Source organism: Arachis ipaensis, chromosome B6, assembly GCF_059453495.1.
Source record: "Arachis ipaensis isolate K30076 ecotype BB chromosome B6, ASM5945349v1, whole genome shotgun sequence".
Taxonomy (NCBI): Eukaryota; Viridiplantae; Streptophyta; class Magnoliopsida; order Fabales; family Fabaceae; genus Arachis; species Arachis ipaensis.
In genome coordinates, this window is record NC_142441.1 from 144624552 (window position 1) to 144652512 (window position 27961).

At 37.4% G+C, this 27961-nt stretch overlaps 2 protein-coding genes, 2 long non-coding RNA genes and 1 pseudogene across 4 annotated transcripts; 3 read left to right on the forward strand and 2 right to left on the reverse strand.

The window, feature by feature from the left end:
- On the forward strand, window positions 1-3697 carry LOC107647515 (uncharacterized). The gene is made up of 5 exons (XR_015885746.1): window positions 1-471; window positions 950-2367; window positions 2634-2694; window positions 3029-3152; window positions 3451-3697. It is a non-coding gene; the product is annotated as an uncharacterized LOC107647515 (long non-coding RNA).
- Window positions 3698-5587: 1890 nt separating this feature from the next.
- Window positions 5588-8324, forward strand: LOC148563033 (uncharacterized). The gene is made up of 3 exons (XM_088489924.1): window positions 5588-5862; window positions 5984-6181; window positions 8234-8324. The coding sequence occupies exons 1-3, from the start codon at window positions 5588-5590 to the stop codon at window positions 8322-8324; spliced, it is 564 nt and encodes a 187-aa protein (XP_088346050.1).
- On the reverse strand, window positions 6910-7826 carry LOC107648450 (uncharacterized). The gene is made up of 3 exons (XR_015885823.1): window positions 7748-7826; window positions 7087-7184; window positions 6910-6954 (listed from the first exon to the last, which is right to left on the reverse strand). It is a non-coding gene; the product is annotated as an uncharacterized LOC107648450 (long non-coding RNA).
- A 7982-nt stretch (window positions 8325-16306) lies between the features above and the next one.
- On the forward strand, window positions 16307-19044 carry LOC148563034 (uncharacterized). The gene is made up of 3 exons (XM_088489923.1): window positions 16307-16581; window positions 16703-16900; window positions 18954-19044. The coding sequence occupies exons 1-3, from the start codon at window positions 16307-16309 to the stop codon at window positions 19042-19044; spliced, it is 564 nt and encodes a 187-aa protein (XP_088346049.1).
- Window positions 19045-24784: 5740 nt separating this feature from the next.
- Window positions 24785-27749, reverse strand: LOC107647513 (putative magnesium transporter NIPA7; annotated as a pseudogene).
- Window positions 27750-27961: the final 212 nt, after the last annotated feature.

Here is a 27961-nt window from a genome sequence, read left to right on the forward strand (position 1 = left end):
AATTTTAGTTGGGGACTAAAGTATCCAATCTGAAATTCTTTGAGGACCAAAATGGGTATATACTCGGAAATTTTACAAGGCAAGTTTTCAAGTTACTGAATTTACCCGCCATTCGAATTCACAGAGGTTTTCTTCTTCACCTTCCTTCGTCTCTCGCCGTCGCCGCCACTCACCATCTCCGTCTCGTGCGCTCACCGCCGTCGTCTCGTGAGCTCACAATCGTCGTTTCGCGCGCTCACCGTCGCTGCTCCCAATCGTCACAAGCCTCCTTGGCTCATCATCGTAGCTCACATCGTCGTCTCGTCGCTAACCATCGTGCACTCACTAGATAATCATTCTCTGATTCACTCTCTATCTTCTCTTTCTTGCTCATTACCTCACTTCTTCTCTGGTTTCAGTGTCGAAGAAGGTGCGTGTGGCTATGATGATGATGATGATGATGAACAACAATGGCCAAACGAGACAGAGATGGTATGTTTCGTTTTTCCTAAATTTGGTTCTGTGAATTATGGAGGTTCTGCGATTATAGGGTTTTTAAGTTTGGGGATTTAGCTTTTGAATGTGTATTGTTTCTGGTTGTTGGTGTTCTAGGTTCTGATTGTTAGAAAAGGTATGTTTCTGATTGTTAGGGTTCTAGGTTCTGATTGTTAGAGAAGGTATATTTAACTGCATTTTATATATAATTAAGTGCTGGATTTGAGATTTTTGTGGTATAAATAACTGAATGCCCTGGTTTAGATGGTCAAACTTGTAAGGAATTGTATATTTCAGTGGAGGTGGAATAATTGGGGAAAAACATATATATATATATATATATATATATATATATATATATATATATATATAATGAGAATATAGAATGAAAAGTGAAAAGTGCCCTTTTGATTAAACATCCAGTCCGATTCAATACTCTTTCAAATGTCGTGATTCATTCTTGTGCAACCTGCAGGTAGCTGAAGTGAGACAGAGAGTTTCTAACATGGCAGGGGTTACGACAATAGAAGTTCCAATTAATACACTGAAGTCTTCTACTGAAGATCAAGAGAATCAGGATAAGTCTGCTGCACCGAGCTTACTTAGCATTCAAGGAACTGCATTGATGTCTATTGCTGTTGGTTTTGTTGTAGTAGCAATGATATGATGGACTTGAAGATGATCATCATCCATTTGGTTGCTTCACTAGTGAAGAACTCTTCTTTTCTTGATTCTTTTAAATTTTGCTTAGTTTTCTCTTTCTCACTTTCTGAAATGTCAAGAGTATGCATTGCTGTCTGATTTGTTCTTTTCAACTTTTTGTTAGTAAAATGTCTGATATGCTTTGATTAATTTGATATTAAATTTCGCAAAACCTGTTCACCATAAGTTCGGCAAAATGTGATATTAAGGCAGGAAACTCTTCAGCTTGGGCCAGTTTAAGGGGTTTGGACTTCTGTGTTTTATTTCTTCTAGAAACTTCAATATAATATAATATGATACATCAGTGTAAATCCTAAACCCTTTTAATGGTAGTTAGTTACTTATCTGGAAGTCTTTTAATACCTTTTAAAAGCCATATTTATGGATAATTGCAGAGAAATACTAAGAATGCAAGCATGGAAAAAGGGAAATTAAATTCAATCTCTTCTCTAAATCTCAACTAACTTGATCTGTATTAATCATCATCCATGTTCTTAGAGTTTATTAACTCAATGATTGATCTTGAACACAAGTTTTATCAGAAACGTGATTAAGCAATGCATACCAGAGCTGTTTACTTATTCAATTTCCTGGCAGCTTTCTCATATAATTTCCCCTGAAATTCGAATGAGTTCTATTCCACTGTTTGATAAATGGTCCCTGGGATTTTATCTTGTATGTGTTACTTTTTCAGGAGATTTTGAAGGGCAAGTTCGGTTCAGGTTTATCAGTGATCATAAAGTCTTGTTGTTTTCTCCTAAGTATTTTGTTGAAGTTTTCACCCCATTACTTGTAAAATTATCCTGTCAGCTGCATTCACTCGGATGAGTGCCACTTCTGTGGAAACAATTAGTCTTACAACTTGGGCCTAGTGTCAATTGTGATACTAACTAGCTCGTTGGCATTTCAACTGTCAGTTATGATCTTGTGTTATTCTCATTTTCATTGTTGTATCTTTTCTTACCTTCTCTTCCACTTTATATTAAAAACCTTGTTTGGCTAGAGATTTCTATGTATATCCTTGCTGCCTACTTCAATTATGCATTCTTTTATTAATAATATGCTGAGTTACTTATCCAAAAGTGGGGAAAAAATAATTTTCTGCAGACTGAACAGAAGCAATGAGGCTTGGTATAAATGGACCTTGGATCACCAAATCATATCTTGAAATGATCCTTGATAAAAAAAAAGGTTGGATTTGGATGCACTTTGACTTTGTCTTTTTGCACTCTATGACTTCTCAATTAATCGAGTTATTTTTTATTGTTTGATATTATTTCTTGTTATATATGCTGATGACTGCTCCAATAGGATAATTGTTTTGAGGATAATGAGCCAATTGGCTAAGCATAACTTAACAAAAGTAGATTATATTAATTATCAAGATAAGAAGCTCAATTTCCTTGATGATCTGACTCATGCTAAACCTGATATTGTTTTCTTTTTACCACTTACAGGTGTTCCTCATCATAAGAAGACGCATGGTTTTTACGTTCGAGTTGTAACTCAAAAAAGCTTGTATGTGTAGCAGGCCTGTATTGATTAAGTGTTTATTTGTTTTGGAACCTAATCTGGCTAAGTGTTTATTTATTCTGTTGTTTTTGATAAATTTCTACAAAACATGTGCATGCTTACACAAATATTAACAGCTTCAATTTTTAAAAAAAAAAATTACTAATATAAGATTATCTCCTTGCTTCAGAATTATTTGAATTGCTTACATATGAAACTCTATCTCATGTATCAATGTAATATAAACATTGTTAATTGTTAAATTTTGTTATCATTTTTCTTGCATGAGTGATTATTATTGTTCTTCTTTAGTCATAAACTTTGATATTTGAACTTTTAGGTAGCGTTTGGTGGAGAGACAGAGACAAAAAGACTGAGACTGAGAGACAGAGACTAAGAGACAGAGATTGAAATAAATTTCAGTATTCTGTTTGGTGCAAAATGGGAGACAAGAATTAAAACAAGTATGAAACTTTAATTTAATTTGCACAAAGGGTAAATTTGGAATTAATTAATTGAAATGAAAGTATTTTAGGTATAAAATGTTATTAAAATTTTAGTCTCTATCTCTAAAAATTTCAGTCCCTTGTGTCCCTACTTTTTGGAGATACTGAAATACTGAAATTTTGGAGACAGACACAGAAATTTTAGTACCAATCTCTGAACCAACAAACACAATATTGAGTCTCAGTCTCTCAGTCTCTGTCTCAGTACCTCAAAACAAACGCTACCTTATGAACTTGTTATGTATTATCTTTTCAGAAATGCCTTCCTCAATGCTGATTGGTCACTGATTGAGAAGACTAGAAGACTAGAAGAAATACATTTGTGCCTGGAAGTCAAGGCACTGCAATCATTGCACCAAAACCAATTCGTGCGACTCCTGACCTTGTTACCGGATTGGAGGATTTGTCTTGGCCATGGACTCAGTCCCTCAACTGATCAAATGGCTATTTGCTCGCAAAACCTTTATTAAATTGTCTTTGTAAACTTCTAGTCCAAACACAGTTAGGGGGGTGGGGGGTGGGGGAGGAGAGTTAGCGAGAAGAGATTGTTTGTTACCTATTATACATTTATTTTTATTTTATAATAATTGATTAATTTAATTAGAAATACAGAATTATATATATGAATTTAAAATGGCGTAGCCTTTGACAAAGGCATATTTTTTTTTTCATTTTTAGCTATACTTTTCAAGAGTTACTGAATGAGTGATTCTCTTATAGTAATAAATCCTGATTGAAATAAAAACATGTGCATAAAAATTAAATTATTTTAAGATTTATTTATTTTCTCACTTTTTTTACTTATTTAAACTTAACAAAATTAGTTAATAATGTGATTTGTCTAATAAAATCTAAATTTTAAATTTTCGTTTTACATTGAGAAATATATCTTTCAAAAAACAAATTTAAATCAATTTTTGATTAGAAGGCATGCAATGGGGGAAGAGCTTGTTTCATAATCAGATCAAGAACTAAAAAATAACTACCAAAGACAACAAATTCCACATTATTTAACGCGTCATCAAGCCATTTCTTGCCTCAACCTAAGTCCCTGCCTCTGCCTGTAAGCCTTCTTTGCTTTCAACGCATAGGCTTCTTCCATTGGCTTTCATCTCTTTCGGGTTCGAAGAGTTGCTGCCATTAACTTCACTTCATCACGCCAAGAAAGAAGAAGCTCGACATCCTATTAGAATACTTTCTTTATTTAGTTAAAATTTTCCAAATTTACATTATATAAAAATTAAAAGATTCTAAAATAAAATTTTGAAGATGAAATCTTTTTGGATTTTATCCATAATTTAATGTAATCTAAACCACTTTAATTTAAAAAATGAAGCTTATATTAAATGTGAAGAGAAAAAATCTTCCAATGGAATGTAATCCTAGTGGAAGTTCCCTTAATTTAATTTAAACTAAACAACTCTAATCTATGGTGAAGTTTCAATAAATGTGTTATTAGGATTAAACCAAACGAAAGAAACTCTCCAAGAAACCAAGAAGAAGAAGAACCAAGAAGCTGACCAAGAAACTAAGAAGAAGGGAGACCTACAGAACGCAGGAATAATGGAATGTAATCCTTGTGGAAGTTCCCTTAATTTAATTTAAACTAACCAACTCTAATATATAGTGAAGTTTCAATAAATGTGTTATTAGGATTCAACCAAACGAAAGAAACTCTCCAAGAAACAAAGAAGAACCAAGAAGCTGACCAAGAAACTAAGAAGAAGGGAGACCTACAGAACGCAGGAATGATTACAGAGGAAATATTTGATGCAGCAATAATTGAAGAGGAGCTAGATGCTCTCTTAACCATGGATACCAAGGAGATGATGGAAGATCTGTTACCCTTGGACTTGGACGATAATCAACTGCATTCTTGGGATGACACTCTTTCAAAGATGGATATGGAGGATAACCCAGAAAAGATGAAAGAGGAACTGGATGCTCTTTTCATGATGGATACGAACCGGGAGGAGACAGAAGCAACCAAGCATTCTCAGCCTCAACCTCAGCCTCAACTCCAGCATTCAACGAACATGGAAGAGCAATGTGCTATTGACGTCCATGTTCATCAACCACCTCAGCTGGAATGTCCACCTCAGCCTTGCTCCCAGCCTCTGCCTCTGCCTCTGCCTCAGTTAGAATCTCCGCCTCAGCCTTGCTCCCAGTCTCTGCCTCTGCCTCTGCCTCAGCTAGAATCTCAGCTTCAGTCTCAGCATCAATCCAAGTCGCCGATAGATATAAGAAAGATGACAGATCAGTTTTTTAATGACACTTGGGGTTATCAACCACCGTTAGAGATGATTGCCGCAGTGGGTGGTCATCAACCACTTCAATCTCAACTCCAACCTCAGGTCTGGACTTGGGAGGAGAACAAAGCCTTTGAGTCGGTTATGGCCAATTGTTTCCATGATGCTATAAACAATCGCTGGGAAACCATGGCTGCTCAACTCCCTGGAAAGACTCCGGCACAGCTGCAAGAGCGATTCTTGAAAGTGATGACCGACGTTAATGCCATCAAAAACGGTTATCCTGAGAACATGATCATCACGATACCTGTGCCTGCTACCCCATTGGAACACAGCCCTCTCTCCATTCCCATGGTCAATGCAACACCACCACCACCACCACCACTACCGCCTCATTGGATTTATCATCAACATCACAGGTGGCTCCTCTAAATATTTTTATTCCCTTTTTATTTCTTTATTTATTTTTTGCCCATACAGATATTTGGATACTTTGTTTTTCTGATATGTAAATACATCTTGGTAATATTATCATGGTAGGATGGAGGCAATGGCGCCTGTGGCAGAAATGGCAGTGCCAATGGATATTACCTTACCGTCATCAGCCATGTCAGGGGCAAGAAGAGAACAAAACCAACATGCCAACAGCAACATAATCCAACACGAACCTTTACCTGTGGCTTCTAGTGACAACAATAAACGGCGACAAACAGTTCATTGGACTTTACAAGAGCACAAGTACGGATTAATTATATGTTTGTTGTTTAAATCTGCTATATTATCAAATATTGTAATTAGTATTGCGACTGATTTTATGACTAAATGCCTAGCTTATTAAACTTAGGCCGGGCCTATTATTTTGAACTTGAGTCGAGCCCTTGATTATCAATTTTTAGCTTCGACTAAGCTCAGCCAACAATATGCTCCAAACAAAGTCATAAGAACTCAACGAGTGCAATCAAGAGATGAACATATAGTCAATGCTTTGTGAACCAGAGAATTTTAATGATAGCATAGACTAACTTGTTCTTTTAACTCTAGTGAAAGCTAAGTAACACTGATAATTTATTCATTAGAAAAAGTTAAGCTTTTCATGTCATCCCATTTCACTCAAGAGAACTATAATTAGTTATATCTAAACACAGTTCAACAGAAGGCACTAAAGAGAGCAGAACTGCAATGAAGTATCGATTTGGAGCATTATGTTTACATAGTGCAAAGCAAGGCCTACAGGGCCCAATCTTTGGTGATTGTTCTTGTGTCCAACTAATGGTCTATGGCCATCTGCAGGTATCCATGGATAAACAAAAAAGGAACTAACTTTTATCAATAATGTCAACCAAGTTAATCACGTAGATAATAGAAAAGTATTAACATTAGGTGCTAGAAAATCATAATAAAGTGAATCAAACAAGATCTAATAGCCTTTAGCGGGTACATACTTGCAGCGCCAAAGACATCGTTATCTCCGAATTCAAAAATTGCACCATGTCTACAAGCATCTCCATAATCTGCAATACATTAGACTATGAATTATATACAACTTATCTCAATTCTCTAGTTATGCAGAAAATGAATGTATAAATAGAAGTTCTCTTTACTATCTCTGAAATTATAAGTGGATCAAATACAATAAAAATTACCTCCTCCAAACTTCTAGACCAAAGTGACCTTTTCTTTATATGCTTAATTTGCTTCTTTTGAGTTTTAACTTCTGCCTTCAAGAATGCAAGGGTATCACCTACACAAAAATATTGAAGGTCAAATCTACATCTGTAAGAAAGAAATACCACTAGATATATAACATGTTTCAGGGTGAAACTTGTGGATCAAGTTGACCATTTCTTCAAAAGTGTGCAATATATTATAAGGTTTAGGGCTTCAAACACATTCCCAACAAGAATATATAGTTTCGGCTCCATGAAAGTTTGAGAAATAATCAGAGAAAACCCAAAGTAGGTGATTTGGCAACTATAAATTTTTTATGAGACCCAAAGGCAGATGGAAAAGGAGTGTAACAAAAGAGGGTACATTTGAAGCATAACATATAGATTTCTATTTCAAATTTCCACTTTAGAGTCCTGCATATATCTTTCTCACTGTCTTAGATCCAATTAATTGATCAATAATTCAGTGTTGAATAAGTCTTGTCATCAACTTGTGTGCATTGCAAAAATAAGGGTCTGATTTGTATTTGATCAAGACTCCTCCAAAATCTTTGGATTTTAGGTTAAAAATTTCTTGTCAAACTTTTCAGATAAAGTTTTGCATATTATTCAAAGGGTAATAATACTCCATGGTTACCTTTTTGATCTTCGTCTGTACATTTATGCTGATAATCTTGTTCAAATCTATTCAAAGCATGTAATTCATGGTATAATTCCTGTGGCCAAAAGCATAACCCAATTTCTCTTAGGATTGAATACCCAATAATAAAATACCAGAAAGAACTTTCCTATAAAATTTGGTAATCATTTATTATATCAAACTATCTCTTTGGCATGTTGTTTCTCCAAGGCTACGAAGAATTAGGAAAACAATGGTCAAGAATTTCAAGTGAATATGTTAAACAAGAACTCACGCACAAGTTGTTAGTCACTCTCAAAAAATTTTTGAACGCCAGGAGAAAAGAGCTAGAGGAGAAAAACTAAAAAGAAAGAGTATGCTTGACATAACTGATTATCGTACGTGATTTTTTCACTATTCTAAAAATTATTTAATTTGTTACTTTAAACTCTTTGAATTATTTAATCATGGTAGTTATTCTATTTTAATTAATGTTTTATGTAGGAACTATAACATAATATGTGTGTTTTATTGGATCAAAGAGAATTTACAAAAAGAGGAGGAGACTATTCAAGCAAGAAAAATATATAAATAATAGACTGAATATTTATTTTAGTAGTATATTTAGTTTGGTTTAATTATTACCTTAGTTTGTTTTTTTTTCTAAAATGTGAATTATGCCAATTCGACATTATTAGAGGGTAGCATATGGCTTAGTTTGATCAATGGTATAGGAATATATGTATGTATAGAACAATGGTGTAAGTATTGGACTATTTGATCCCCTAGCTCTCTTGCTCTGATGGCAATGCCGAAGGAGTGGTGGGCTAGGTCTTATCTAAGGTTTCAATGGCTTTGCCGAAGGGACTTTAGGTGGGAATAAGGTATCTTTTTAAATAATTATTAGTTTAAAATATATTAATTTAAGTGAGAACTCTTTGAAAATTTTTATAATAGAATATAGAATATTTATATATAATTTTTATCAAAAATATTATATACATACTAAAAATTAGTCATTAAATTAATCATCATATATTATATATAAATACATATATTATCTAATTTATTTTTGCATTTCTTGCCTCAACCTAAGTCCCTGCCTCTGCCTAAGTCCCTGCCTCTGCCTGTAAGCCTTCTTTGCTTTCAATGCATAGGCTTCTTCCATTGGCTTTCATCTCTTTCGGGTTCGAAGAGTTGTTGCCATTAACTTCACTTCATCACACCAAGAAAGAAGAAGCTCGACATCCTATTAGAATACTTTCTTTATTTAGTTAAAATTTTTCAAATTTACATTATACAAAAATTAAAAGATTCTAAAATAAAATTTTAAAGATGAAATCTTTCTGGATTTTATCCATAATTTAATGTAATCTAAACCACTTTAATTTAAAAAATGAAGCTTATATTAAATGTGAAGAGAAAAAAAATCTTCCAACGGAATGTAATTCTTGTGGAAGTTCCCTTAATTTAATTTAAACTAAACAACTCTAATCTATGGTGAAGTTTCAATAAATGTGTTATTAGGATTAAACCAAACGAAAGAAACTCTCCAAGAAACCCAGAAGAAGAAGAACCAAGAAGCTGACAAAGAAACTAAGAAGAAGGGAGACCTACAGAACGCAGGAATGATGGAATGTAATCCTTGTGGAAGTTCCCTTAATATAATTTAAACTAACCAACTCTAATCTACAAAATCATGTGTTCCCTCTTGTTCAAGACTCGAGCATCGTAGGGAAACACAATGAGAGAACGAGAGAACGTGAGGGGGGGGGGGAACACTAGCGGTGTTCGAAGTAGGGACGATCCTAGAATCTGGAATCGAGAAGCATATCAAAGATTGGAAAAGGACTCTTTCTCTGTGTTTGTGGATAATCTTCCGGAGGATATCTCAAGAAGGGAACTGTATCACTTGTTTTGCTGGATGGGAAGGATTAACGACATCTATTTAGGCGGAAAATGGAAGAGTGGCATGATTTATCTGTTTGCTTTTGTCCGTTATACGACCAAAGGGGGTGCGCTGAAAGCCATTGCAGAGATGAATCAGTGGAGATTACGAGGGAAGGTGATTACTGTAGGGGAAGCAAGGTTTAGAAGGCAAGGGGAGGTGAGGAATCGTCCGATGACTATCCAACGAAAAGGCAACCAGGGAGGTGGCCCTGTGGACTCTCATCGTGGGAATGAGGTGGTTACTGAGCCAGGAGTCGTGAAAAGTCCGGTGCAGGAACAAACGGCACTCAATCAGAGTTGGACTGATTTGAAGAGTCTTGGGGTGCCCATCGTTGAAGCTAATATGGAATGGTTGAGGAGAAGCTTGGTGGGGAAAATATTGAAACCTTTGGACCCAACATCGCTGAAGAAACCAACAAAGGTAAATATGCCGCACATTGTGGACGTACGGGAGCTCGGGGCGTTGAAAGTGCTGCTAACCTTTGATACGGTTCAACATGCGGACGAAGCGTTTGATATCAAACTAGATACGTTGTTGCGTCTGTTCCATAGGGTATGGCGTTGGGGGGAGTCGGACCGGTGTGACACTCGAAAAGTGTGGCTCGGATGCTATGGAATCCCACTACATGTCTGGTCGCGGGAGACAGTTAAAGCTATTGGAGGACAGTGGGGGGATGTGATGCAGTGTGATGTGCCGACCAAGGAAGGTGCTTCCTTCAGAGCTGGGCGGGTCCAAGTGGAGACGGGGGTGTTTGATATAATTAGAGAGTGGGTTCAACTCTCGGTTGGAGATTCTGTTTTCGGCGTTTTTGTGAAGGAGGTGGGCTTGGTGACGTTGGAGGCGGACAGTGTGGAGGAGAGCCCCCTAGTCTGTGATGGGAATGGCACTATGGGCAATCAGGAAAGGGTCCCGAATATGGTGCCGGTGATGTGGGATCCAGCGGCGACTTTGGTTGAAGGAGGGGCATCAGTGGCTGAGGCAGCCAAGGATAGAATAGTAATTCAAGATTTCCTTTTAAATGATATGAACGTTGATTATTTGAATTTCAAAAATGGGTTGAATGCTTCAGATTCAGTTAGCAGTACCAACAAAGAAAGAGAAGAGATTTCCAAGGGGTTGGGGAGGAACGATGAGGTGGAGTCCGAGAGAACTGTAACACAACTCTGTGGTACTGGGGGAGGAGGGTTTATGGAAGGACATGCTAAGTATAGCAAAGTGGGGCAGGGTGATATGTATCATGTGGGCCACCCTTTGTATCCACATGATAGGAAAAGGAAGTGGGGGTTAAATTGGGCTTTGAGTGTAGTGGCCCATCAGAGAAGGGTGTTGAAAGAGGACTCAGATTGGGTGAGATGGGTTTAGAGAATGGGCTAGCTATTGGGTTAGGGCAGGGGCATAAACCGGGGTCTCTTGGGAACAGAGGTCGGGTCAGCCTCTGATTGTGCTGGAGGGAGTGACCTTGTGCGGCGTGGGTGGACGGCTAGGAGATCCCGTGGAGGAGGTGGACGACACGGGCAGGAGTATCACCGCCGAGGGGAGACTTGCGGGGGCTGAAGGTCGCGAACCCGGGTCGTCGGATCTGGTGGCAGGAATCCCCAGCGAGGACGAGGCCCTTGGAGGGGAGCGCGACGGGTTGTCAAGGGGAGGGGGGAACGATCGTGCTGGATCGTCTAGACAGGGGAAGAAAGATACCGCAGGGGAAATGGAGGCCATGAATCCTGGGGTGTGTTCCATGGTGAGCTTGGACAGGTGTACCGAGGAGGGCAGGAAGGGGAGAGCACACCGCACAGTAGCGTGTGATGCCCAAGAGGGGGAAAAAGGGGAGGAATCAGTCAGTGAAGCAGTAGGTGTGGGTTCGGAGAGCGAACGGGATCCAGGGGGTCCTGAAGGGAGGACGATAATGGAGGATCAGACGCGGGAAATTGCAACAACTTGGGCGCTTGCAGTAGAATCCGGAGCAGTTTTGTATGATGAGGAAGAAGACATCATGAAAATCTTGCAAGCACAAAATGAGAAATTAGAAGCAAAACGAAAGCTACAGAAGCATAAAGAAAAAGTGAGAAGGAGTAGGCCAAAGAATAAAATCAAGGTGAGTCAAGTTATGATTAAATGATTGTAAGCTGTTGGAACATTTGGGGGTTGAGAGGGGATGGAAAAGTAAGTATGGTGAAAACTTTGAAGAAGAAGTATAACTTGAACCTGTTAGGATTGATTGAAACAAAAAGAGTAATGCTTACTAAATATGATGTTACAAGGCTGTGGGGTCATAGTTCTGTTGGCTGGGAGTATGTGGAATCGGAAGGGGCGGCGGGGGGTCTACTATTAATGTGGGATGAGGTAGAATTTATAGCTCGGAGTTGTTAGAAAGGTGAACGGTGGCTGTGCGTTGAAGGGGTATTAACAAAGTCCAATTTCCTGTGTGCTTTCTGTTTGGTATATGGAGCACATGGGAGGGAGGAGAAGAGAGGAGTATGGGAAGATCTGAGCTATGTTGCGGGTTTGTATCAGGTTCCTTTTTGTTTTTTAGGGGACTTTAATGAAATTCTGCAAATAGAGGAGCGAAAAGGGGTGACTAGCTTGCCGGCATCGTCGGAGGAGTTTAAGAGGTGGGTGCATGATATGCAGCTGATGGATTTACCTCTTACTGATAGGCAATACACTTGGTTTCGGGGTCGGTCCTGTAGTCGGATTGATAGGGTGTTGGTCAATGTGGAGTGGACTGAGAAGTTTCCGGACATTCGGCTAAAAGGTGGCCCACGGGGGTTGTCTGATCACTGCCCGCTGATTGTGGAAGGTACAAGATTAAAAGGAGGCCCTAGACCGTTCAGAAGCCTGGATTCCTGGTTTACGCATGACGGTTTTCTGCGAATGGTAAAAAATGAATGGAGAAGTTTAGGAGATGCTCAATTCATGTGGAAGCTGAAGGCTTTAACAGGTCCTCTGCGGCAATGGCAGAATAATAATTTTAGGGATATGGATAAGAGACTGGGGATGTTTGAGGAGGAGATCACAAGGCTGGACAATTTGGTGAGCAATGTGATATATGATGGTACAACGGAGGCTAGACAAAGGGCGCTGGTGTGCTTCTGTGAAAAATGGTACGTCAGGAAGGAAATTCACTGGAAGCAGATGTCTCGTTCTAAGCATGCGGCAGACATGGACAAGAATACCAGGTACTTTCATACCATTGCCTCAGCTAGAAGAAGGTCTAATAGGATTGAGGAGCTGATGTTAAATGGATGACTTGTGCGGAATCAAGCGAGAATCAAAGGGGCCATTAGGGGGTTTTATAAGGAGTTATATCGACAGGAATATTCTCCGAGGATTGGTTTCAGGGATGGGTTGGTGGAACAGATTAGCAGCAATGAGGCTGTGGCGTTGGAGGTCTTGCCATCAGAGGAGGAAATTAAGGAGGCAGTGTGGGACTGCGGATCGTCTAAGGCCCCAGGGAGTGATGGGTATAATATGAACTTCATAAAGAAATGCTGGGATGACATTGGTCCGGAATTCAGTGCAGCTGTACTATGGTTTTTCCAAAGTGCTCAATTACCTACAGATGCAAATGTCACTTGGGTGACATTAGTCCCAAAGGTTGAAGGGGCAAAGGAGGTGAAGGACTTTCGGCCGATTAGTATAGTGGGCTGTTTGTATAAGGTAATCTCGAAGGTGTTGGTGAGGAGGATGAGGTCCGTGATGCCGGGGTTGGTAGGACAGACTCAGACTGCATTTGTGCAGGGTAGAAAAATTCATGATGGAGCACTCATAGCCTGCGAGACGGTCCATTGGCTGAATGCGCGTAAAATGAAAGCGGTTATCATCAAGTTGGATTTCCAAAAAGCCTATGATAGAGTACGATGGAGTTTTGTCGATATTGTGCTTCAGAAGATGGGTTTCGGCCAAAGGTGGAGGAATTGGGTAAAGGAGTGTGTTACCACGGCTACTATGTCAGTTTTGGTAAACGGGACACCGTCTAAACCATTCAAGATAGAAAGGGGACTAAGACAAGGAGACCCCATATCTCCACTTCTTTTTGTACTCGTCGTTGAAGTGTTGCATCGGATGCTGGGGGAAGCCGTTAGGAACGGGCATATTGCACCATTACTAATAGGGGGACCATGTGGAGTTGTCGCACCTACAATTTGCAGATGACACAATCTTATTTTGCCCGCCAGAGACGGAAACAATTGTGAACTATAAGCGGTTGTTGCGTTGTTTTGAGTTGATGTCTGGGCTGAGCATTAATTTTGAGAAGTCGAATCTGATCCCGGTGAACTGTGAGTAGGGGTGGATAGATCGTGCGTGTGACCTATTGGGATGCCAAAAGAAAGATTTGCCTGTGCGATACCTTGGGATTTCCTTGGGAGCTAACCCGCGATTGGTAAAGACTTGGAAACCAATCATAGATAAGGTGGAACAGAAGCTTAGCTTATGGAAAGCGAAGGTGTTGAGTAAAGCAGGTAAGCTTGTTCTTATCAAATCAGTTCTGAATAGCTTGCCCATTTATTACCTTAGCTTGTATAAGATGCCACGGGCGGTGGCGACCAAGCTGATTGCTCTACAAAGGCACTTTATGTGGTGTAAGGAGGACGGTACCTATGGCATTCCGCTGGTCAAGTGGGAGTTGGTCCAGGCTCCCAAAAAGTTTGGGGGTTTGGGGGTGGGGGATGTGGTGCTTAGGAATACTGCACTATTGTTTAAATAGTGGTGGAGATTTTCAAAGGAAGATTGCCCGCTGTAGAAAAAGATTGTCTGTTCTTGCAACAAGTTGTCCCCTAATGTAATGCTAGCTAATCAGTCTGTACCGGTCAAAGGGGGGCCTTGGAAGGACATCTGTCAGCTAAATATCAAGGAGCAAAGGGTGCGGGATAAAATGGTTAGTGGTATGGCGATGGAAGTTGGCAATGGTAGGAAAACCCGATTTTGGAAAGATAATTGGGTTCAGGGTGGTCCACTGAAAGTGAATTTTCCAAGGCTCTTCTCTATTTCAAACCAACAAGGATCTGTGATTGGGGATTGTGGTTTTTGGGATGGCTTAGAGTGGATATGGAACTTTCAATGGAGGAGGGAGCTGTTCCAATGGGAGTTAGAACTTGTACATTAACTGCATGAGCGACTAAGGCCAGTGAGGATGTCACCTGAGAACGAGGATAGTGTGGTGTGGAAATTTGATAACACATGTGTCTTTTCTACGAAGTCCTTTCTGCAAGTTATCTAAACGGAGACGTTGTCAGATGAGATCACGAGCTATAGCTTCACCAGTGCACTATGGAGAGGCTTGGTACCCCCAAGAATTGAATTGTTTGGATGGTTTGTGCTAGTTGGTCGAATTAATACTAAGGAGAGGTTGACTAGATTAGGAGTTGCTATTCATAGTGATAATATTTGCGTCCTGTGCCACAAGGGGGTAGAAAATGTTGAGCATTTATTTCTTTGGTGTGAGGTAACATGGCAGGTGTGGTGCTTCTGGTTGCGATCCTTTGGTAGTAAGTGGGTTATTCTGGGAACCATGAAAGAACTTTTTGGGAGTTGGATTGGCATGATCGACAGAAGACAAAGATAGAAGCGGTGGATGATGGCGTTCTTTGCAGTGATCTGGAATATCTGGTTGGAACAGAATGCCAGAATTTTCAAGAATGCACGGGCAAGTATTGACTCCATTCAAACAAAGACGGTGTTGAGCTACAACGAGTGGAATGGCTGTGATCTTTTCGGGGGTTGTTAGCTTAGTTGGGGGTGTAAGGAGATTGTTTGCTTTGTCTGTAGCGTTTATGTTTTGTATGTTTGTTTGGTCTGCTCCACTTTAATGTGTTGAGCTTTCTCTATTTCAAAAAAAAAAAAAAAATCTAATCTATAGTGAAGTTTCAATAAATGTGTTATTAGGATTCAACCAAACGAAAGAAACTCTCCAAGAAACCAAGAAGAAGAAGAACCAAGAAGCTGACCAAGAAACTAAGAAGAAGGAAGACCTACAGAATGCAGGAATGATTGCAGAGGAAATATTTGATGCAGCAATAACTGAAGAGGAGCTAGATGCTCTTTTAACCATGGATACCAAGGAGATGATGGAAGATCTATTTCCCTTGGCCTTGGACGATAATTAACTGCATTCTTGGGATGACACTCTTTCAAAGATGGATATGGAGGATAACCCAGAAAAGATGAAAGGGGAACTGGATGCTCTTTTCATGATGGATACGAACCGGGAGGAGACAGAAGCAACCAAGCATTCTCAGCCTCAACCTCAGCCTCAGCTCCAACATTCAACGAACATGGAAGAGCAATGTGCTATTGATGTCCATGTTCATCAACCACCTCAGCTGGAATGTCCACTTCAGCCTTGCTCCCAGCCTCTGCCTCTGCCTCTGCCTCAGTTAGAATCTCCGCCTCAGCCTTGCTCCCAGTCTCTGCCTCTGCCTCTGCCTCAGATAGAATCTCAGCTTCAGTCTCAGCATCAATCCAAGTCGTTGACAGAAATAAGAAAGATGTCAGATCAGTTTTTTAATGACACTTGGGGTTATCAACCACCGTTAGAGATGATTGCCGCAGTGGGTGGTCATCAACCACTTCAATCTCAACCGTAACCTCAGGTCTGGACTTGGGAGGAGAACAAAGCCTTTGAGTCAGTTATGGCCAATTGTTTCCATGATGCTATAAACAATCGCTGGGAAACCGTGGCTGCTCAACTCCTTGGAAAGACTCTGGCACAGCTGCAAGAGCGATTCTTGAAAGTAATGACCGACGTTAATGCCATCAAACACGGTTATCCTGAGAACATGATCATCACGATACCTGTGCCTGCTACCCCATTGGAACACAGCCCTCTCTCCATTCCCATGGTCAATGCAACACCACCACCACCACCACCACCACCGCCTCATTGGATTCATCATCAACATCACAGGTGGCTCGTCTAAATATTTTCATTCCCTTTTTATTTTTTTATTTCTTTTTTGCCCATACAGATATTTGGATACTTTGTTTTTCTGATATGTAAATACATCTTGGTAATATTATCATAGTAGGATGGAGGCAATGGCGCCTGCGGCAGAAATGGCAGTGCCAATGGATATTACCTTACCGTCATCAGCCATGTCAGGGGCAAGAAGAGAACAAAACCAACATGCCAACAGCAACATAATCCAACACGAACCTTTACCTGTGGCTTCTAGTGACAACAATAAACGGCGACAAACAGTTCATTGGACTTTACAACAGCACAAGTACGGATTAATTATATGTTTGTTGTTTAAATTTGCTATATTATCAAATATTGTAATTAGTATTGCGACTGATTTTATGACTAAATGCCTAGCTTATTAAACTTAGGCCGGGCCTATTATTTTGAACTTGAGTCGAGCCCTTGATTATCAATTTTTAGCTTCGACTAAGCTCAGCCAACAATATGCTCCAAACAAAGTCATAAGAACTCAACGAGTGCAATCAAGAGATGAACATATAGTCAATGCTTTGTGAACCAGAGAATTTCAATGATAGCATAGACTAACTTGTTCTTTTAACTCTAGTGAAAGCTAAGTAACACTGATAATTTATTCATTAGAAAAAGTTAAGCTTTTCATGTCATCTCATTTCACTCAAGAGAACTATAATTAGTTATATCTAAACACAGTTCAACAGAAGGCACTAAAGAGAGCAGAACTGCAATGAAGTATCGATTTGGAGCACTATGTTTGCATAGTGCAGAGCAAGGCCTGCAGGGCCCAATCTTTGGTGATTGTTCTTGTGTCCAACTAATGGTCTATGGCCATCTGCAGGTATCCATGGATAAACAAAAAGGAACTAACTTTTATCACTAATGTCAACCAAGTTAATCACGTAGATAATAGAAAAGTATTAACATTAGGTGCTAGAAAATCATAATAAAATGAATCAAACAAGATCTAATAGCCTTTAGCGGGTACATACCTACAGCGCCAAAGACATCGGTTATCTCCGAATTCAAAAATTGCACCATGTCTACAAGCATCTCCATAATCTGCAATACATTAGACTATGAATTATATACAACTTATCTCAATTCTCTAGTTATGCAAAAAATGAATGTATAAATAGAAGTTCTCTTTACTATCTCTGAAATTATAAGTGGATCAAATACAATAAAAATTACCTCCTCCAAACTTCTAGACCAAAATGACCTTTTCTTTATATGCTTAATTTGCTTCTTTTGAGTTTTAATTTCTGCCTTCAAGAATGCAAGGGTATCACCTACACAAAAATATTGAAGGTCAAGTCTACATCTGTAAGAAAGAAATACCACTAGATATATAACATGTTGCAAGGTGAAACTTGTGGATCAAGTTGACCATTTCTTCAAAAGTGTGCAATATATTATAAGGTTTAGGGCTTCAAACACATTCCCAACAAGAATATATAGTTTTGGCTCCATGAAAGTTTGAGAAATAATTAGAGGAAACCCAAAGTAGGTGATTTGGCAACTATAAATTTTTTATGAGACCCAAAGGCAGATGAAAAAGGAGTGTAACAAAAGAGGGTACATTTGAAGCAAAACATATAGATTTCTATTTCAAATTTCCACTTTAGAGTCCTGCATATATCTTTCTCACTGTCTTAGATCCAATTATTTGATCAATAATTCAGTGTTGAATAAGTCTTGTCATCAAGTTGTGTGCATTGCAAAAATAAGGGTCTGATTTGTATTTGATCAAGACTCCTCCAAGATCTTTGGATTTTAGGTTAAAAATTTTTTGTCAAACTTTTCAGATAAAGTTTTGCATATTATTCAAAGGGTAATAATACTCCATGGTTACCTTTTTGATCTTCGTCTGTACATTTATGCTGATAATCTTGTTCAAATCTATTCAAAGCATGTAATTCATGGTATAATTCCTGTGGCCAAAAGCATAACCCGATTTCTCTTAGGATTGAATACCCAATAATAAAATACCAGAAAGAAATTTCCTATAAAATTTGGTAATCATTTATTATATCAAGCTATCTCTTTGGCAGGTTGTTTCTCCAAGGCTACGAAGAATTAGGAAAACAATGGTCAAGAATTTCAAGTGAATATGTTAAAACAAGAACTTACGCACAAGTTGTTAGTCACTCTCAAAAATTTTTTGAACGCCAGGAGAAAAGAGCTAGAGGAGAAAAACTAAAAGGAAAGAGTATGCTTGACATGACTGATTATCGTACGTGGTTTTTTCACTATTCTAAAAATTATTTAATTTGTTACTTTAAGCTCTTTGAATTATTTAATCATGGTAGTTATTCTATTTTAATTAATGTTTTATGTAGGAACTATAACATAATATGTGTGTTTTATTGGACCAAAGAGAATTTACAAAAAGAGGAGGAGACTATTCAAGCAAGAAAAATATATAAATAATAGACTGAATATTTATTTTAGTAGTATATTTAGTTTGGTTTAATTATTACCTTAGTTTTTTTTTTTCTAAAGTGTGAATTATGCCAATTTGACATTATTAGAGGGTAGCATATGGCTTAGTTTGATCAATGGTATAGGAATATAGGTATGTATAGAACAATGGCGTAAGTATTGGACTATTTGATCCCCTAGCTCTCTTGCTCTGATGGCAATGCCGAAAGAGTGGTGGGCTAGGTCTTATCTAAGGTCTCAATGGCTTTGCCGAATGGACTTTAGGTGGGAATAAGGTATCTTTTTAAATAATTATTAGTTTAAAATATATTAATTTAAGTGAGAACTCTTTGAAAGTTTTTTATAATAGAATATAGAATATTTATATATAATTTTTATCAAAAATATTTTATACATACTAAAAATTAGTCATTAAATTAATCATCATATATTATATATAAATACATATATTGTCTAATTTAATTTTGCATTTCTTGCCTCAACCTAAGTCCCTGCCTCTGCCTAAGTCCCTACCTCTGCCTGTAAGTCTTCTTTGCTTTCAACGCATAGGCTTCTTCCTTTGGCTTTCATCTCTTTCGGGTTCGTAGAGTTGCTGCCATTAACTTCACTTCATCACGCCAAGAAAGAAGAAGCTCGACATCCTATTAGAATACTTTCTTTATTTAGTTAAAATTTTCCAAATTTACATTATACAAAAATTAAAAGATTCTAAAATAAAATTTTGAAGATGAAATCTTTCTGGATTTTATCCATAATTTAATGTAATCAAAACCACTTTAATCTAAAAAATGAAGCTTATATTAAATGTGAAGAAAAAAAATCTTCCAACGGAATGTAATCCTTGTGGAAGTTCCCTTAATTTAATTTAAACTAAACAACTCTAATCTATGGTGAAGTTTCAATAAATGTGTTATTAGGATTAAACCAAACGAAAGAAACTCTCCAAGAAACCAAGAAGAAGAAGAACCAAGAGGCTGACCAAGAAACTAAGAAGAAGGGAGACCTACAGAACGCAGGAATGATGGAATGTAATCCTTGTGGAAGTTCCCTTAATTTAATTTAAACTAACCAACTCTAGTCTATAGTGAAGTTTCAATAAATGTGTTATTAGGATTCAACCAAATTAAAGAAACTCTCCAAGAAACAAAGAAGAAGAAGAACCAAGAAGCTGACTAAGAAACTAAGAAGAAGGGAGACCTACAGAACGCAGGAATGATTGCAGAGGAAATATTTGATGCAGCAATAACTGAAGAGGAGCTAGATGCTCTTTTAACCATGGATACCAAGGAGATAATGGAAGACCTGTTTCCCTTGGACTTGGACGATAATCAACTGCATTCTTGGGATGACACTCTTTCAAAGATGGATATGGAGGATAACCCAGAAAAGATGAAAGAGGAACTGGATGCTCTTTTCATGATGGATACGAACCGAGAGGAGACAGAAGCAACCAAGCATTCTCAGCCTCAGCCTCAGCCTCAGCTCCAGCATTCAACGAACATGGAAGAGTAATGTGCTATTGACTTCCATGTTCATCAACCACCTCAGCTGGAATGTCCACTTCAGCCTTGCTCCCAGCCTCTGCCTCTGCCTCTGCCTCAGTTAGAATCTCCACTTCAGCCTTGCTCCCAGTCTCTGCCTCTGCCTCTGGCTCAGCTAGAATCCCAGCTTCAGTCTCAGCATCAATCCAAGTCGCCGACAGATATAAGAAAGATGACAGATCAGTTTTTTAATGACACTTGGGGTTATCAACCACCGTTAGAGATGATTGTCGCAGTGGGTGGTCATCAACCACTTCAATCTCAACCGCAACCTCAGGTCTGGACTTGGGAGGAGAACAAAGCCTTTGAGTCGGTTATGGCCAATTGTTTCCATGATGCTATAAACAATCGCTGGGAAACCGTGGCTGCTCAACTCCCTGGAAAGACTCCGGCACAGCTGCAAGAGCGATTCTTGAAAGTGATGACCGACGTTAATGCCATCAAACACGGTTATCCTGAAAACATGATCATCATGATACCTGTGCCTGCTACCCCATTGGAACACAGCCCTCTCTCCATTCCCATGGTCAATGCAACACCACCACCACCACCACCACCACCACCGCCTCATTGGATTCATCATCAACATCACAGATGGCTCCTCTAAATATTTTCATTCCCTTTTTATTTCTTTATTTATTTTTTGCCCATACAGATATTTGGATACTTTGTTTTTCTGAGATGTAAATACATCTTGGTAATATTATCATGGTAGGATGGAGGCAATGGCGCCTACGGCATACATGGCAGTGCCAATGGATATTACCTTACCGTCATCAGCCATGTCAGGGGCAAGAAGAGAACAAAACCAACATGCCAACAGCAACATAATCCAACACGAACCTTTACCTATGGCTTCTAGTGACAACAATAAACGGCGACAAACAGTTCATTGGACTTTACAAGAGCACAAGTACGGATTAATTATATGTTTGTTGTTTAAATCTGCTATATTATCAAATATTGTAATTAGTATTGCGACTGATTTTATGACTAAATGCCTAGCTTATTAAAGTTAGGCCGGGCCTATTATTTTGAACTTGAGTCGAGCCCTTGATTATCAATTTTTAGCTTCGACTAAGCTCAGCCAACAATATGCTCCAAACAAAGTCATAAGAACTCAACGAGTGCAATCAAGAGATGAACATATAGTCAATGCTTTGTGAACCAGAGAATTTCAATGATAGCATAGACTAACTTGTTCTTTTAACTCTAGTGAAAGCTAAGTAACACTGATAATTTATTCATTAGAAAAAGTTAAGCTTTTCATGTCATCCCATTTCACTCAAGAGAACTATAATTAGTTATATCTAAACACAGTTCAACAGAAGGCACTAAAGAGAGCAGAACTGCAATGAAGTATCGATTTGGAGCACTATGTTTACATAGTGCAAAGCAAGGCCTACAGGGCCCAATCTTTGGTGATTGTTCTTGTGTCCAACTAATGGTCTATGGCCATCTGCAGGTATCCATGGATAAACAAAAAGGAACTAACTTTTATCAATAATGTCAACCAAGTTAATCATGTAGATAATAGAAAAGTATTAACATTAGGTGCTAGAAAATCATAATAAAGTGAATCAAACAAGATCTAATAGCCTTTAGCGGGTACATACCTACAGCGCCAAAGACATCGTTTATCTCCGAATTCAAAAATTGCACCATGTCTACAAGCATCTCCATAATCTGCAATACATTAGACTATGAATTATATACAACTTATCTCAATTCTCTAGTTATGCAGAAAATGAATGTATAAATAGAAGTTCTCTTTACTATCTCTGAAATTATAAGTGGATCAAATACAATAAAAATTACCTCCTCCAAACTTCTAGACCAAAGTGACCTTTTCTTTATATGCTTAATTTGCTTCTTTTGAGTTTTAACTTATGCCTTCAAGAATGCAAGGGTATCACCTACACAAAAATATTGAAGATCAAATCTACATCTGTAAGGAAGAAATACCACTAGATATATAATATGTTGCAAGGTAAAACTTGTGGATCAAGTTGACTATTTCTTCAAAAGTGTGCAATATATTATAAGGTTTAGGGCTTCAAACACATTCCCAACAAGAATATATAGTTTTGTCTCCATGAAAGTTTGAGAAATAATCAGAAGAAACCCAAAGTAGGTGATTTGGCAACTATGAATTTTTTATGAGACCCAAAGGCAGATGGAAAAGGAGTGTAACAAAAGAGGGTACATTTGAAGCATAACATATAGATTTCTATTTCAAATTTCCACTTTAGAGTCCTGCATATATCTTTCTCACTGTCTTAGATCCAATTAATTGATCAATAATTCAGTGTTGAATAAGTCTTGTCATCAAGTTGTGTGCATTGCAAAAATAAGGGTCTGATTTGTATTTGATCAAGACTCCTCCAAGATCTTTCGATTTTAGGTTAAAAATTTTTTGTCAAACTTTTCAGATAAAGTTTTGCATATTATTCAAAGGGTAATAATACTCCATGGTTACCTTTTTGATCTTTGTCTGTACATTTATGTTGATAATCTTGTTCAAATCTATTCAAAGCATGTAATTCATGGTATAATTCCTGTGGCCAAAAGCATAACCCAATTTCTCTTAGGATTGAATACCCAATAATAAAATACCAGAAAGAACTTTCCTATAAAATTTGGTAATCATTCATTATATCAAACTATCTCTTTGGCAGGTTGTTTCTCCAAGGCTACGAAGAATTAGGAAAATAATGGTCAAGAATTTCAAGTGAATATGTTAAAACAAGAACTTACGCACAAGTTGTTAGTCACTCTCAAAAATTTTTTGAACGCCAGGAGAAAAGATCTAGAGGAGAAAAACTAAAAAGAAAGAGTATGCTTGACATAACTGATTATCGTACGTGGTTTTTTCTCTATTCTAAAAATTATTTAATTTGTTACTTTAAACTCTTTGAATTATTTAATCATGATAGTTATTCTGTTTTAATTAATGTTTTATGTAGGAACTATAACATAATATGTGTGTTTTATTGGACCAAAGAGAATTTACAAAAAGAGGAGGAGACTATTCAAGCAAGAAAAATATATAAATAATATACTGAATATTTATTTTAGTAGTATATTTAGTTTGGTTTAATTATTACCTTAGTTTTTTTTTCTAAAATGTGAATTATGCCAATTTGACATTATTAGAGGGTAGCATATGGCTTAGTTTGATCAGTGGTATAGGAATATAGATATGTATAGAACAATGGCGTAAGTATTGGACTATTTGATCCCCTAGCTCTCTTGCTCTGATGGCAATGCCGAAAGAGTGGTGGGCTAGGTCTTATCTAAGGTCTCAATGGCTTTGCCGAATGGACTTTAGGTGGGAATAAGGTATCTTTTTAAATAATTATTAGTTTAAAATATATTAATTTAAGTGAGAACTCTTTGAAAATTTTTTATAATAGAATATAGAATATTTATATATAATTTTTATCAAAAATATTATATACATACTAAAAATTAGTCATTAAATTAATCATCATATATTATATATAAATACATATATTGTCTAATTTAATTTTGCTTCTTAAAACATATTAATTATATACTGTTAAATGCTAACTAATAAAGTCAGAACGATAACATTGATAATAGTTACAAGTTAGAGGAGAACGATAACATTAATAAAGTCACTATGATTTGACATTTTTCTTAAATTCTATTCAAATTGATAATGTAAAAATATTAATCAAAGTAGGATAAGTGTAACTCTGGCAACCATTTTTTCCTCAAGTTCAGAATAACGCACTTACTTGTGATATACAATAATAGCTATTATAACTAAAGTAACTTTCATCCAAACCACAATTTTAGAATTCAAACTAAGATTCAAAATGGCATCAATACTAATTAAGATAACATTTCGAAGCATTTTCTATAATTGAATCAATGTTCTTGTATAGATGGCCAAGCAAGTTCATTGACCTATCTCCAAGACATAGCTCAACTCAGATCAAACAATTAAAGGCTGAGTGAGTAGCTTTACTTTCGTTCCGAATCTTGATGGTGTTAAACCATAGATGAATCAAAATTGTAATATATATATATATATTCATAAGTTTCCAATGATAACTAGTTAAATAATTAAAATTACACTAATTAATTTACATGGATTAGCTCCCACGTTCAGAGGAACACCAAAATATGAACACAAAATTAGCTAAGAACTGGGGGGTACAACTTGGGAAAAGAGCATAAGAGGGTAAAAATAATGCAAAATAATAACAATACAACAAAAAATACAAAATAGGAGAAAAACCACCCAAGAATTTTTGGTGATTGTGCGCACGAGCTTTCATTTCACACGCTGCCACAGAAACAAACATCCTCCGAAAAAAGGAAGCACGACTTATCTACCAAAACAATGTGATAGGAGCCTCTTGAAACTTGTTGCAAAACCAGATAGATGGAGTCACAGAGTAACACTACCACATTTATGTAGTTTAATGTAGAATCAACCGAAGAAAAAATGTCATTGGAGTATGGGGGATGTGTCTAACTCAATGGCAGCATTAGGTGATTCTAATTTGCAGTTCTATCACTTAATAATCCAGTATCACGTGAAATGATATTGTCGTACAACCGTAATTAAGTTAAAAGGTGCTGACCCGTCTTCTTCCTTCTGTTTCCAAGACTCACCATTGCCTTGGATATACCATGTTACTTTCGGGACAAATCTGTACAAGAAGGGTAATTAGGCGATGATCATTTCCAGAAACAGCAGAAGTTTCTTAACTGAAACATTAAGAGAAAATAGGAAACAATGAGGCATTACCTGTAGAGACTGGAGGATCTGGCTCTCTTGTACTATGCAATACTACTGTGCCAGATAACACAGTGATGAAACCACATAGCTCTGACGCAATGCTGCTTATACTTTGACCAAAATAATCCTAATAAGAAAAAGATGATAGAAGATTACAACAGATAGTTAAGCAATTGATGTGTCAGATAACTCATTCTTTTAGGGCACACTTTTCGTTTTGTTTTAGTGAATACTAACCTTAAACATGATTGCACTAGCTAATATTGTAAAAGATGTGAACAAGGCATAATAGATTGGAGACACAACTGCAGTGTTAAATGTATCCAACGCCTGCAAATATGAAAGTGTTTGTCACCATATAACTCCACACAAATGATGCAAACAAAAGTTATGGGAAATAAAAAATTCGAATCCAGCCTTCTAGATCATCAATTGTTAGTCTAGGTCAAGCATGACATGGATGTTATTTGGGTTAGAGGGTTACACATTGAGCTTCTAGATTAGCTCTTAGCTTTCAAATCATTTCTTCAATTGGAAAGTGACTTTAGCTAAAATCTTCAATATGAACATGGAACGGAAAGAAATGCAAGAATGATAATCAGTGGTGATCAAAGAAAAATAAACTGGACTTGTAGTCCATAAAACTATAATCACCTCCAACAAAGAGAGGTGTTTCCTCATATTAAGCAAATGACATATAATAGAAAGTCTAAACATGAAAGCATATCATTTCTTACAAAAGGAATACAAACTTATGTGGCTCTAAGTTTTTATTTCGAATGCCAAAAATTATGTTCACATTTTAAAGGAAACAAAACCAATAGTGATACTAAGTCACTAACCATGTTAAGATAATTTAATTGAGTAATGATGCAGGAAATAGCGACCATCAGAAAGATCCATGTCTGATAGTAGACAAGTTGATTTACACCTTCTAATGTAAGTTTTATAGCAATTCCGATTGCTTTAACACTCATGACCTGAAAGAAAGAAAAGAGAAAGGAAAAAATTTATCAGAAGTGTAAAGCAAAACATGACACGAGGTATAGAATTTTGTCAACCATTAAAATGTAAAGTAGATTGGGTTGGAAGAGTCGCTTACAGTCAAGGATCCAATGACAGAGCATATTCCAATATAAACGAGAATACCAGTTTGGCCATAGCGCGGAACACAATACAAGATCAAGAATAATGTTACAGCCATAGCAGAGGCAGTGTACAAGAGGAATGCTGCATGGCAAAACAGAAATCAGCACCACTATAAGGGGCAAAAATGGAGACAACAAAACCAGAGTCTTCATGTCGTAGTGAATATAACAGAGTGAAAGAAACCACAGAACAGATATACGGGCAACACAACTGATTGAACAGCCAATAGCCAAATTTCTTGAACAGAAGTAAGAGACTTCTCTTGAGGCGCATGGAGTACAATAACAGTCGATCCCACAATGCACATAAGACACCCCAGCATGCCCATTCTCTGCAGCTTCTCCTTAAGCATAAAATGTGCTAACACAGCACTACCCCATTTTCACAAACCACAAAAAAGTATTATAATTACATAATCATATATCTAACAACATATTGTAGCAAAAATGGCAGAAATGGTAGAAACATGTAGGATAAAGTCATTTCTCAAAATTTTAAAATGGCAAATTTGTTCCCATCGTCCAAAAAAATGTGCCAGAATATGAATACAAGTATGTGGTATGATACACAAAAACTCAATTTTATGAAAGGAAAATAGGTACAAAGATAAGAAGTTTAAGGTAACAACGGTATTTGATGTAAATACTCATGCAGACATACTTGAGTATAAAAGAATTGGAACATTCAAATCCTCAATAACTCTACTTTATTGATTCCTCATTATTTTAGTTTACCAAATTGGGAGTCTACTCAAATTGAAAAATCGGAACTTTTACCTAACTATAATACTCAAAGCACCAAGAGGAGTAACAAGAACAGCTGGGGCATAGATGTATGCTACGAAATTAGCAATCTCTCCAACAATCACTGTAATCAAACACACTCCAAAATCAGCTAAGAAAACACAAAAAAGGTTGAACTTTGAAATCATAAAGGTTATGGCGCAGTGTAATACTAACTAATAATCATTCCGAGCCACCAGAGAGGCTAAAGCAGATAACCGTAGCCTCCAACACCTGCAAATGGAAATCAACACAATGAAAATGTTAATTAATTAATTAATTGAGTAATTAGAGTGAATTAGAGAAGAAGAAGGGGAAGTAACTGGCACGAGGGCCATTGGCGCGTGCGCGTTGAAGGCCCTTTTTCTTGATGATGAAACTGGAACCGATGAAGGCGCTAGAAACCAACGCCAACACGAACCCAGTCAAATTGCTGGAGTACATCTAAATGGATGAATGTGGAAATTCGATGCTTGCATGTAAAGAAGAAGAAGAAGAAGAAGAAGAAGATGAGATTCATCATTCATACTTTTAATACACTTTATACATTCCGATTTATTGCACTTCCCTCCATTTTCACAAGATCAATAATTTTTTATTTCATAAGGATTTGTAATGCACCTTATTGCTCTCTAAAATGAGAAAAGTTCATAGAA